This window comes from Dipodomys ordii, unplaced genomic scaffold (genome assembly GCF_000151885.1).
Source record: "Dipodomys ordii isolate 6190 unplaced genomic scaffold, Dord_2.0 Scaffold152, whole genome shotgun sequence".
NCBI lineage: Eukaryota > Metazoa > Chordata > Mammalia > Rodentia > Heteromyidae > Dipodomys > Dipodomys ordii.
Window position 1 is genome coordinate 5887748 of NW_012267368.1, and position 12672 is coordinate 5900419.

Consider the following 12672-nt stretch of genomic DNA (forward strand, 5'->3'; position numbering starts at 1 on the left):
GCCAGGTGCTGTGGCTCATGCTTGTGATCCTGACTATGGAAGAGGCTGAGGTCTGAGGGTGTCCATTTGAAGCCAGACCAGGCAGGAATGTCCCCAGCACCCTAATTTCCAATTAACCACCACAAAGCTTGGAGTGGAGCTATGGCTGAAATGATGAGTGCCAATCTTGAGTGGAAAAGCTCAGGGATAGCACCCAGGTCTAGCATTGGTGCACACATGCATGCACATACATATGCACACACACAAAAATGAGACCAAGGGAGTAGAAATGAAGTAGACAGAGAAGACTAACCATCTACTAAAGAGCAAAAATGTATCTCAACTCGGTTTTTCCTTCCTCATGAGGAATGAGGGGGGCAGTGCAGAAGTTGGGGTACAGATGGCTAAGGAAGCTAAAAAAAGAGAAGGTGAGGGCATTCTTCCCTATTTATTTTCTCTATGAAGGACAAGTTGAGATTTCTACATAAACAAGAGGAAGGGGAAGTTTCTGTAGAGATTTGAAGCAATGGGCCAACATATAAACTACTTTCTCTGTCTCTCTCTATCTCTCTCTGCAGGGTGTATGTGTGTCTGTATGGATGTCTCTCTCTCTCTCTCTCTTTTGTGCTGGTACTGGGGATTGGCTCTTCTGCTCAAGGCTGGTATCCTACCTGAACCACACACACCTCCACTTCCAGTGTTTTGTTGGTTAATTGGAGATAGGAGCCTCATAGTCTTTTTTTTTTTTGCCTGAGCTGGCTTTGAACCCTGATCCTTAGCTTTTAGCCTCCTTACTAGCTGGGACTATAGGTGTGAATCACTGGTGCTACTGAGATCTAGTGCATTTGCACAAGCAAGAAACTAGCAGGTGAAAGACTGGAACTCAGAGCCATTCCATTAAAGAACTATCCTTGAAATGGCTCTTTTTGTGCTGGTGTCTGTTAATGCAGAATTAGAAATATAAATCACTTTTGTCTTTATAGGGAATGAATGGAAAAGATGGATTACCAGGGGCTCAGGTATGAAAATCCCATTTAAAGCAGGAAGTGTAAAATTGCTCCTGGATAAGCATTTCCAGAATATCTGCCAACAGTGAGGTAAGACTAATGCGAAACCCGTGAGGCATGACTTTCCGTGTTGATATCTTCCAGGGCATCACAGGAAAGCCTGGAGACAGAGGTCCCAAAGGAGAGCGTGTATGTATTTTATGCTGAGGGTGCCATTCACATCTGCATCACACAAGTGCCTCACTGTCTGAGTCCCTCCCTCTGGGCCCCTCCCCCTGGGTCCCTCCACTTGGGTCCCACTGTCTGGATCCCTCCCTCTGAGTCCTACCGTCTGGGTCCCTCCCTCTAGGTCCCTCCATTATGCACAGAGACACTGACACACCTCCAGTGACTGAGACTGCAGTGCTGGTGTTGGGCCATCCATTTCATTTCTTTTTCTATTCTCATCCCAGGATCATGTAGATCCCTAATGGTTCTCTTAATTTTCATCGTCTTTAAGTCAAGATAAATACAAGAGTAATCACAAGTGAAAAGTACTGAGCTGACACGCACACAGTTGTGCTTGCTGAGACCCTCCCCACCCAGAGCTGTGCAGCTGACCTAGTACTCAGGGCTGCTTCATAAACCCTGCCTTGCCCACCTGCTCCCTCCTGTGCACACCACAGTGGACACATCACACTCCTGACCTGACCATCCGTTCCCTCCTGTGCATAACACAGTGAACATATCACACACCTGACCTGACCACCCGTTCCCTCTGTGCATACCACAGTGGACACATCACGCACCTGACCTGACTATGCATTCCCTCCTGTGCACACCACAGTGGACACCTCACAGTGTAGAGACAACAGGAAGCTGGGTGCTGGTGGCTCACGCCTGCAATCCTGGCCACTCGGGGCTGAGATCTGAAGATCAGGGTTCAAAGCCCAGGCAAGAAAGTTCCTGAGACTCTTACCTCCAGTTAATTAGCAGAAACCAGAAGTGGACCTGGGGCTCAAGTGGTAGAGGGCCATCCTTAAGCAAAATGCTGAAAGTGCCCAGGCCCTGAGTTCAAGCCACAGAACTAGCACACAAACACACACACACACACACACACACACCACCACCACCACCACCACCACCACCACCACCACCACCACTAATGACAAAAACATTATTAAGGAACCTTGGCTGTCAGATTCAGACACATGCAATGTACTCTTACTTCCAGCTTCCTCTGGCATCTTACTCCAGAGATAACTATAGTTAATTTATATACCTATAAATAACAGTATTATACTGTTAGCATAGAATATATTATTATAGTAATAATGTACTATATTCAATCAAATGCTGTATACTAATATACTAGTATTCTAATGTACTAGTTTACTAATACACTATTATACTATTAGGGTATAATTATTAGTACATGATAGTATTATACTATTTTGAATAATAGTATAAATGAACCATAAGATACTAATTTATAATTTTAATAATTTATAAGTATTATAGTTTGTTTACATGATTGGTATCATGCTATTGATAATTAGTATAACATCATCATTAACACATGTTATTACAAGATTATCCTTTTTGTATTTATTCTGTTGCTAATCTTAGCATAGCCTCTTCTTCCTCCTTGAGATTGTCTGTTTAGGACCCGCTGCAGGAAGCAGCACTACCTGGTGGGAACCCGGCTGGTAGGGACAGAGAGGAGGGACACTGTCCTCACTGTTAATGACATCCACACAGGAAATGACTCCCACAGCACCTGACATTTTCTAAGCCTTTTGTTTGGATTAATTCATTTATTTATCAACATTGTGGTACATAGTTTAAGTCCCTATCCAGTGCTCCACAGTGGAAAAATATTAATACAAATGCAGACCCTTCCCAGAAAAGATCATTGCTTCTTCTACCCGCAAACAGGGTGACCAAGGAATCCCAGGAGACAGAGGGCCCCAAGGCGAGCAGGGAAAGCCAGGCCTTGCAGGCACAAAGGGGGCTCTGGGCCCTGTGGGGCCTCCAGGAGACAAGGGCTCTGCCGGACCTCCAGGCCACCGCGGCCCCCCTGGCTCCCCCGGCACTCCGGTAAGTGCTGCCAGGCTTTCCTTGGCAGTACAGTGATTTATCGCAACAGGCGTGGAAATGCGCATTTATGTTGCTCATGGTTTTCCTGTCTGTTGGCATATAGTTGGTTGTACATTGCAAGCACTTTATTGTGAATGACAATTCTGCTGGTACACATAAAGCATACCTACACTGGCGGTCAGAGGTCCGTGCCACACTCGGCTAAGCACTTGCATCACCTCGCTTGCGCTCATTCCTCCTTGCTCTTACGAAGGCAGAAAGTTGATCTAGGTCCAGCTGACTCCAAACCCTGCTTTCACAGTGCTGTTCACACTGCGTCTCTATTACACAAAAACCACCTGTGTCTGTTTACATGTTAGAACAAGTCCATCCAGAGAGGTGCTTAGAAGGAGAAATCATTCAGGCAAAGATAGCATGTTTAGCTCAACCAGCGCAGAGTGTTATTTATTTACATCTCTCTGGTTTTATGGTTGTGGTCATTGCTTGGAGGAGTTTAATATGAAAGTATCCATGAGAGGATTGGATCTGATCTGTTACATAAACAGCAAAATTGGACCTTCCCACCATTCTTGTGGTTTATTTTTAAACAGTTTCCCCAAACTCTACTTGGATAAAGCTGTAGAAGTTGAACTTTTTGTTCTGGGCCAACAATTAGTATTAGATGCATGAATTTAAGCTCATTTTTCCCATGAGTAATGGAAATGAAGAACTTCAGCAGGGCATCCTTGGAGCCACACTGCCCACCGTAGGAGGCCACCACATCATCTTCTGTAGCTTTTTGCATTCCAAGTGAACTGACTGCTGTAAATAGACCAGCATCACCATGTTAGGAAAGGCCATGAGACCACGGACTGGCATTGTCATCACACAAGCAAACAGGAGGGAGGAATTTGCAATGAAGGATGATGGGGAATCTTCCAAGATAGGAATGTTTATTAGAAGGTGATTTGGATCGTGATGCTAACATTTGGTTAGTGCCAGTTGGGTTCTGGAACCTTCGAAAGTGAAGTAGCAGAAATGTCCTTCCTAACTGCATGAAGCTTTCCTGCTTGCTTAACAGGAAAAATGTTCATATAGTTGGTTAAGATGTCACGCCATGGCTTTTGAAGAAATTATGCCCTTCAATTGACTCCAAGACCCCATAGAACCCATAGACCCCATTGGCAAAAAGCATTTTGCTAGCTAAATGTGTTTCTAAAGAAGTATGTAAATCCTGATATTTCTGGTCTTATTCCCTTGTGCTACACTTTCTTGTAACACTATTCTTCTTTCCTTCCTTAGGCTGATGCTGTTTCATTTGAAGAAATAAAAAAGTATGTCCATCAAGAGGTCCTGAGGGTTTTTGAAGGTTAGATTTTTGCTTTGTAACATTTCTGGGTCCCCGCCTCTCCATTCACACTCTTGGAGGATAATCTAGGAAAGGCTTGCAAGAAAGCACATTGGCGGGGGGTGGGTCCCCTGGGAAGTCCTTCCTTGCCCTCAGTTGAGTCTCACTCCCTGTAACTTCCTCTCCTCAGGTCTGGTCTGTCAGCCAGCACAGTCAGTCTGTCAGATTCAGCATCCTAGGACAATCTTTCAGGTTCTGTCTATCCATCAGACTCCCTAGTTTTCTCCCATCTGTGGAACGAATGTGTCTAACTCGTCACCCCATCCTTGTGAGAAGCTTAATTTATAAGTTCCTTCTTTTATCCATGATTTCATGACTAAGATGGACTTTGATTTGGCCCTGAGTCTACAAATTATGGCCTACCAGCTATGCCCTCCAACCACAGTGGAGAAATACATACATATATGTGCATGTAGATATGCATATAAATATATACATATACATACACAAATACATGTCCAGCATTGGAGCTTGAACTCAGGGCCTGGGTGCTGTCCCTGAACTTTTTTGCTCAAAGCTAGTGCTCTACTGCTTGAGCCACAGCTTACTTCCACCTTTTTGATGGTTACGTGGAGATAAGAATCTCACAGACTTTCCAGTGTAGGCTGCCTTCCGCCTCCTGAGTAGCTAGGATTATGGAATGAGCCACTGGCGCCTGACTAGTTTCTGTATTTTTATTGATAGACTTTAAATCTTCAGATCTTTTTAATGAAAAGAATACTTCATGACATGTAAAAATGTTCTGAAATTCCAGACAGTCTGTAAATAAGATACTTGGCACAGAGCCATGTTCTTTACATTTTTTTTCTGTAGTTGCTTTTACACTATATATGTTTTTGCACTGTATATACAGCAAAAAATGGTACTTACTTTCTAGTCCCTTTCAGAAAAAGTTTTCCTAACCTTGCTCTAGATAAATAAATGTAAAATATCATTCATTGTTTTAAAATTTTTCTGAGCACTTAGATGTTACTATTTATTCATTTGAATTTTCAGTTAATCCTGATCTTTCTTAAATTTAAATCCTTTAAATTTAATTGCTTCCCATACTAGACTGTGTTTGTTTTTGACACTCAGTATGGTTTTATGTCCATTCATATTAAACTTTATGTGGTATGGGCTGCTTGTCTGAGTAGACTGGCAGAGTCCTGGGCTCAGTCTCCAGTGCTGGAAACAAATAAATACATGATCAAGTAACTCCTGGCCAGTTATTAGCTTGCTCTTCTATCCTGGTGTCATCTCTATGTTCTGTGTGCACATCATTGTTGTAGTTGTTGATAGAAAAGTAGTATTAACAAGTCAAAAGTCACCTAGGCACTGGTGGCTCACACCTGTAATCCTAGCTACTCAGGAATCGCGATTCAAAGCCAGCCTGTCGTGGAAAGTCTGTGAGACTCTCAGCTCCAATAAACTACCAAAATCCAGAAGTGGAGCTGTGGCTCAAATCGTAGACCATCAGCCTTAAGTAAAAAAAAAACAAAGTAGACCACAAGGCCCTGAGATCGAGCCCTAGTACCTCTACCATAGGAAAAAACAAAACAAAACTTGTAGTGTTCTTCAGGAATACAAGATATAATCAAAGCAGATACATATGTTCAATCCCTGTCTCTACTGCTAATGCATTTCAAAGCCAATACCTACAAAAGTTGTGCCAAAAATGCAGTAATTGTGATGAGCCAGAAAGCAAACAGGAATTTGTATGGTGCTGTTGAATCAGCAATTGAACTGAAACTGTAAAACAAGACATTACAGGCAATTACTCTTGTGATATTTTTGCCCTCTATGCAACTATGTAATTTTGATTTCCACACTTAAGAGACACAAAAAAGCCCTGAGATAATGGAACCAGAAAGTGATTTACAAAACAGATTAGCAAGCCACCATAAAATAATGAAAAAAAAAGATTTACAAAACAGATTAGCCAGATGATGAATTGAAGTTATTTAAGCTTAAACAAAGAGGTAGCAATATGACCAAGTAATGAGTATTTTTCTTGGAAAATCAAGCATACAATTATAGTTTCTTTAATGGAATAACAAAAGCAAGGTAAGTATTTTATACTAAGACAGTGAGTAATTAAACTTTTAAATAGATACTAGAAAAAATAGGATGAATTTCCCTTCAAAACTAGTTATAGGGGCTGGGAAGGTGGCTCAGTGGTAGAGTGCTTGCCTTGCATGCATGAGGCCCTGGGTTTGATTCCTCAGCATCACATAAGCAGAAAAAGTCAGAAGTGGTGCTGTGGCTCAAGTGGTGGAGCACTAGCCTTGAGTTGAAGAGCTGAGAGACAGTGCCCAGGCCCAGAGTTAAAGCCCCACAGTTGACAAAAACAAAAAAACTAACTTATAAATTCTGCATGTGAAACAGAGGGTAGTCCTGGGCCAGATGAAATCTGAATGTTACCCTTAATAATGACATTTATGGTCACATTAACCTCATTGTATTAATAGTGTCCTCACATGAATCTCGACAGTCACATTATAGTAACAGTGTCCTCACATGAATTTTGACAGTCACAATGTAGTAACATGTCCTCAGGTGAATCTCGACCGTCGCATTGTAGTAACAGTGTCCTCACATGAATCACAACCATTCGAATTGTTGTAACAGTGTCCTCTTGTGAATCTTGATGTTTGTGTGGTACTGGAGAGGCCTCCTGCCAGGGAGCCCAGTCTTGGCCTCTCTGATTAGCATGATGGCCATGATTTTTGCCTTGGCAGGTGGAAAAAGTGTGTGTCTGGTGTATACACACTTCCATCTGAAATGTAATTTGCTGCCTCATTAGAAAGCATAGCTAAAAAGAGACTAATTGAGTAAACATCCCCGAATCAGGAAACACAATTAAGACTATGGTGCTTACCAGTTCATTTGGACGCTCAGACATTTTCCATGCTGGAGGACTGGGGTAGGGATCTGGAAAAGAATTAGCCTTACGCAAAATGACTATTCCTTAGAGTATCTTAAAGCCGGATACAGCTTTAAAATAATTTAACTTTGCTAAAATTTATTTTTAAACAATACCAAAAGTGCTAATAAGTTCTTACATTGAAAAGGAAAAACTAATAATGTGAATCTTTGTCTTTAGACCCTGAAGTATTCAAGATGTTTCAACTGAACAGAAATTGTACAGAAATAGCTTCTCTTAAGAGCTATGACATATGCAAAGCTTCAAATTGTGATTATAGCATTTCATATTTTTATTAAGTACTCACTTTAATATACTGTAAGGAAGATGTGTTTACAGTCGTGGTGGTGATGTGGAAAAAAATGGTTAAAGAAGTGGTTTTTTAAAATGGCTTTTTAAAGCCATCTAAGGGCTTTCATTGTTTTGTTTTATTTAAAGCTTGTACTGGGTCTTGAAAATGGGGTTTTGTACTTCCATTTGGCCTTTTCACTCACAGTTGGAGCTCTGCCACTTGAGCCACAGCTCCACTTCTGGCTTTTTGCTGATTAATTGGAGATAAGAGTCTCACAGACTTTACTGCCTAGGCTGGCTTCAAACCTCAATCCTCAGATCTCAGCCTCCAGAATAGCTAGGAGTACAAGTATGAGCCACTGGTGCCCAGCTAATAATATGTATCTTGATCATTTAAATGATTTAAAATATTATATTCTCTATTCATAAGAAATGAAAGGCCAAGCCATCACTGAAAAACAGGGGAATTCAGCCCCAACTGGGTTGGAGAACTTATGGACATATTTGAGTAACTACACAATCACAACATCAGTGGCAACATCAGTGGCCCTAAAGTTACTATTAAAACAATTTTGTAGGTTAGGTGCTGGTAGTTTGCACCTGTAATCCTAGCTACTCAGGCAGCTAAGAGCTGAGAATCACAGTTCAAAGTTACTCAGGTAGAAAAATCTGGGAGACTCTTTCATTAACCACCAACAAGCTGAAATAGAAACTGATATGATAGAGCACCAGTCTTGAAGAAAAAAGCCAAGAAAGAACATGAGGCCCTGAGTTCAAGCCCCAGTACCAGCACAAAAGCAAACCAAAAAAGGCATTTTATCATGGGAACCTAAATTCTCTCTACAAATCATAAACAGTTTGGTCGGTCGTGGGGTCTGAACTCTGAGCCTGGGCGCTATCCTTCAGCTCTTCAGCTCAAGGCTAGAGCTCTACCACTTGAGCCAGAGTACCACTTCTGGCTTTTTCTGCTTCTGTGGTGCTGAGAAATCGAACCCAGGGCTTCATGCATGCAAAGCAAGCACTCTATCACTGAGCCACTTTCCCAGCCCCTGGACTGAATTTTTAAAAGCACTTGTCCATTGTTTTGAAAAAAATATTCCCATTGCATGACGTAAAATATTTTTTCTTTTGTACATGAAGAGAGGATGGCTGTGATCCTGTCTCAGCTCCAGCAGCCGGCAGCGATGTTGGCCGGGCATGCCCATGGGAGGCCCGGCCCTCCAGGGAAGGACGGGCTACCCGGGCCCCCAGGAGACCCCGGACCCCAGGGTAAGTCTGCAGGTAGAAGATGGGTCAAATTCATTTCTAATCTTCAACACATGCTAATTACAGTTAAAGGAACATATCTATATATACCTATGTCTAATATACACAGAGTGGATTAGTAGAGCATTTTTTTGGGGTCCAGTTGTGGGGCCTGAACTCTGGACCTGGGTGCTATCCCTCAGCTCTTCAGCTCAAGGCTAGTGCTCTACCACTTGAGCCACAGCGCCACTTCCGGCTTTTTTCTTTTTGTTTATATGGTGCTGAGGAATCGAACCCAGGGCCTCAGGCTTACCAGGCAAGTGCTCTACCACTGAGCCACCTTCCCAGCCCCAGTAGTAGAGCATATTTTTTGTCCATGTCTGTTTTAGAATTACTGTTTCATATCAAAACTGATTAGTATGTGCTATTGTAAATGCCTTTTATATAGTAACAGTAATGTGTGTTCCTGTACTGTTCTTGTCTAGCAGCCTTTGAGATGTGTGTACTACCCTGTATGCTGTTAGACTGCAAGACCCATCATCTTAGAACCTCAAAGAAACAGAGAAGAATCATAGACAGTCCTAGGACAAATGGTCATTAAGATCTAAAGTATTGGGTGGGAGGGGGAGTTAATGATCTTTCTGATGTAAACTCTGTGTGTGTATGTGTGTATGTGTGTGTTCTGGACCTAGAGCTTGAACCCTTAGATTTTTTTTTGTTCAAGGCTAGTGCTCTACCACTTGAGCCACAGCTCCACCTCCAGCTTTTTATGGTTAGTTGGAGAGAGTCTTGTGGACTTTATTGTTGCCCAGTGTGGCTTTGAACTGTGATTCTGGATCTTAGCCTCTTGAGTAGTGAGTATTAGAGGTGTGAGCCACCAGTGCCCAGCACTTTTGACCTTTAAAGAACTCTTCAGTGGGGGAGGATGGTGAAAGGAGTAGTGGCCTTGATCAAGGTTTATTGTACTCACAAACTGACATACTGAATTGAAAACCCCCTTTGTGTAACTACACAAAAATGATTTTAAAAAGAATTCTTCATATGGTTTCTAAAGTTTTAAAGCCAAAGTTATTCTTGCAAGTTATGGTTGCACTGTTGACAGCTTGTCAAGCGGCATGATCTTAAATTGAGCTGGACTGAGTTCTTCTGACAGAGCAATGTGGTAAGAATCTGGCTTCCTGTCAGTTAAGTAGCCACATGGGCCTGGCTTGGAAGATTCGAGAATCCTGCCAGGAGCCATCTCACGAGACAGAGCAGAGAGGCTGTGGCCTAGCAAGTGTGGGGCCTTTTGCCTTGGAGCATTTGATTTAAGTTCAGACCTGGAATCCACTGCCAGGCACCATCACTCACTCAGCACTAGCCCCACTGCCCTGTTCTTGCAGCCTTCATGGTCCTTGAGTATCCACACAGATGGATGGACACACAGACCCTGGTGAGGGCGGCCACGGTGGTACAGGACTAGGTTACCTGCACAGCTCCTGACATATTACACTATGGACTGGCTCCAAGAACCTTGTTCCAGGTGAGGCCCTCTGTGGAGCCTCAGACAACTCGCAATTTTAAAAATCATCCTTTGCCTGGTTATTTTGGAAGACAACGTTACATGGGTTAGATAGCTAGTCTCATTGCTTAGCTGGAAAAAAATCACTCAAAAACCAACTTTCTCTCTTTTCTTTCTTGGTGGTTCTGGTACTTGAACCCAGGACTTTGTACTTGCTAAGTAGTTCCCATCCGAACCCGTGAGCCATATCCCCAGTGCTTTCTACTTTGCTTATTTTGGTGACAGAGTCTCACATTTTCTACTGTGACCCCCTAGTTATGCTTCCCACTGAGCTGGATGACAGGCGCTGTGACTATACCCAGAATTTATTGGTTGAGATAGGATTGCATGAACTTTTTGCCTGATCTGGCCTCAAATCATGATCCTTCTAATCTCTACCTCCAAAATGGCTAGGAGTGCAGGTATGAGCCACCATGCCCAGCCCCTCTAATTTATTAAACATGTATGTCTCCTTTTTTGAGATTATGAGAAGTTAGGTAATTGGAGTTGACGTGTGTACCATGGCTGGACCATGGTGACTAGAGGTCATTCACTGGTCAGGTCCACTCTGAAGCCAGATCATATGGAGTACACAGGGCCTGGAGAGGCCTTGAGACCCCATCTGGGACCAGACTGAGAAAAAGCTCCCATGATACCAATGTGTGTGTGGGGGGGGGGTCCTTGGGCTCGAACTCAGGGCCTGGGCACTATCCCTGACCTTTTCTGTTCAAGGCTGGTCCTCTACCACTTGAGCCACAGGCTCAAGATTTGGGGTAGTCCATTGGAGAAAAGTCTCAGCTTTCCTGATTTTGAACTGTGATCCTCAAATCTCAGCTTTCTGAGTAGCTGGGCTTCAGGTGTGAGCCACTGGTACCTGGCTGTAGACTTCTTTTATTTACCTTGACCCTGGATGCCTGTGCCAGCCCTGCAGAGAGCTCGTGCACATGGCCACAGCTGCACATAGCAGGTCTGGCTGATCTGAACCACTGAGCTGTCATTTCAGTACAGAAAGATCTCACTAGCAGAAGTTTGACCCACTGGGATGTTTTATGTTGTGTATTTTTTTTTTGGTCAGTCATGGGGCTTGAACTCTGGGCCTAAATGTTGTCCCTCAGCTCTTCAGCTCAAGGCTAGCACTCTACCACTTGAGCCACTGCACCACTTCCGGTTTTCTGAGTGGTTTATCAGAGAAGAGGCTCATGGACTTTCCTGCCCAGCTGGCTTTGAACCATGATCCTCAGATCTCAGCCTCCTAAGAAGCTAGGATTACAGGCATGAGCCACCAGCACCCAGCTTATGTTGTGTATTTTTAAAGCTCTCCATTGCCTTACTGTGCCTTATCTAATATTTGAGTATGACTACAGATAACTAATACATGATTCATGCTGTGAGGAAATCACTTAAATATCCCAGACTTGGTAAATGGTTCTTCTGTGTTGCTACAGGACAATTTTCCTTTATGCATCTGTTTCTCTCTCAGGCTACCGAGGACAGAAGGGTGAAAGAGGTGAACCTGGAATTGGGCTGCCAGGGAGCCCTGGGCTTCCAGGTTCCTCAGGTAATGGTGATGTGTGCTTTGTACCAGTCAGGCAACAGTAATATGTGTTTGGTTCCAGTCAGACAATGGTGATATGTACTTGGTACCAGTCAGGCAGCAGTGATGTGTGCTTGGTACCAATCAGTCAACAGTGATGTGTGTTTGGTACCAGTCAGGCATCAGTGATGCGTGCTTGGTTCCAGTCAGACAACGGTGATATGTGCTGGGTACCAGCAGCCTGTCAGACAAGAATGCAGGCTAGAGTTGGGGGAGGGTAGAGGATGGCCACCGCTGCCTGGTCTTCTGAACAGCTCTTTTGTTCCACTAGCTCTGGGTCAGCCAGGTTTACCAGGTGCCCCAGGCCCCCAGGGCCCGCCAGGACCCAGCGGGCGATGTAGCCCAGAAGACTGCCTCTCCCCTGCACGGAAGACCCCACCTGGACAGGCCGGACATGGACACACCTAAGCCAGACTTCCTTCCTGCAGGGCGCCTGGCCATCAGAGCTGTTGCAAAGCTGTGAAACTCATCATCTATGGGCGGCTTTTCTTGTCTTCTTTTATTTTTTTAACATGTGCAAGCAAACATCAAAAGTCACAATTTGAGTCTTACTCATTTGCAAACCAACATGATTAAATTTCCCCAAATTCATTCCATATGTTTTGCTTTCTGTTGCTAGTGATGCGCAAGCACGCACATGCGCAC

General features: G+C 43.6%; 1 protein-coding gene across 1 annotated transcript in view; it reads left to right on the forward strand.

The window, feature by feature from the left end:
- Positions 1–12435, forward strand: part of Col19a1 (collagen, type XIX, alpha 1) — a 223976-nt gene extending 211541 nt beyond the window's left edge. The window contains exons 40-46 of the mRNA XM_013032266.1: positions 963–998; positions 1131–1175; positions 2904–3065; positions 4347–4413; positions 8789–8917; positions 11914–11991; positions 12299–12435. Coding sequence (XP_012887720.1) covers positions 963–998; positions 1131–1175; positions 2904–3065; positions 4347–4413; positions 8789–8917; positions 11914–11991; positions 12299–12435 — 654 coding nt within the window. The remainder of the gene's footprint in view (positions 1–962; positions 999–1130; positions 1176–2903; positions 3066–4346; positions 4414–8788; positions 8918–11913; positions 11992–12298) is intronic.
- The last annotated feature ends 237 nt before the right edge of the window (positions 12436–12672 follow it).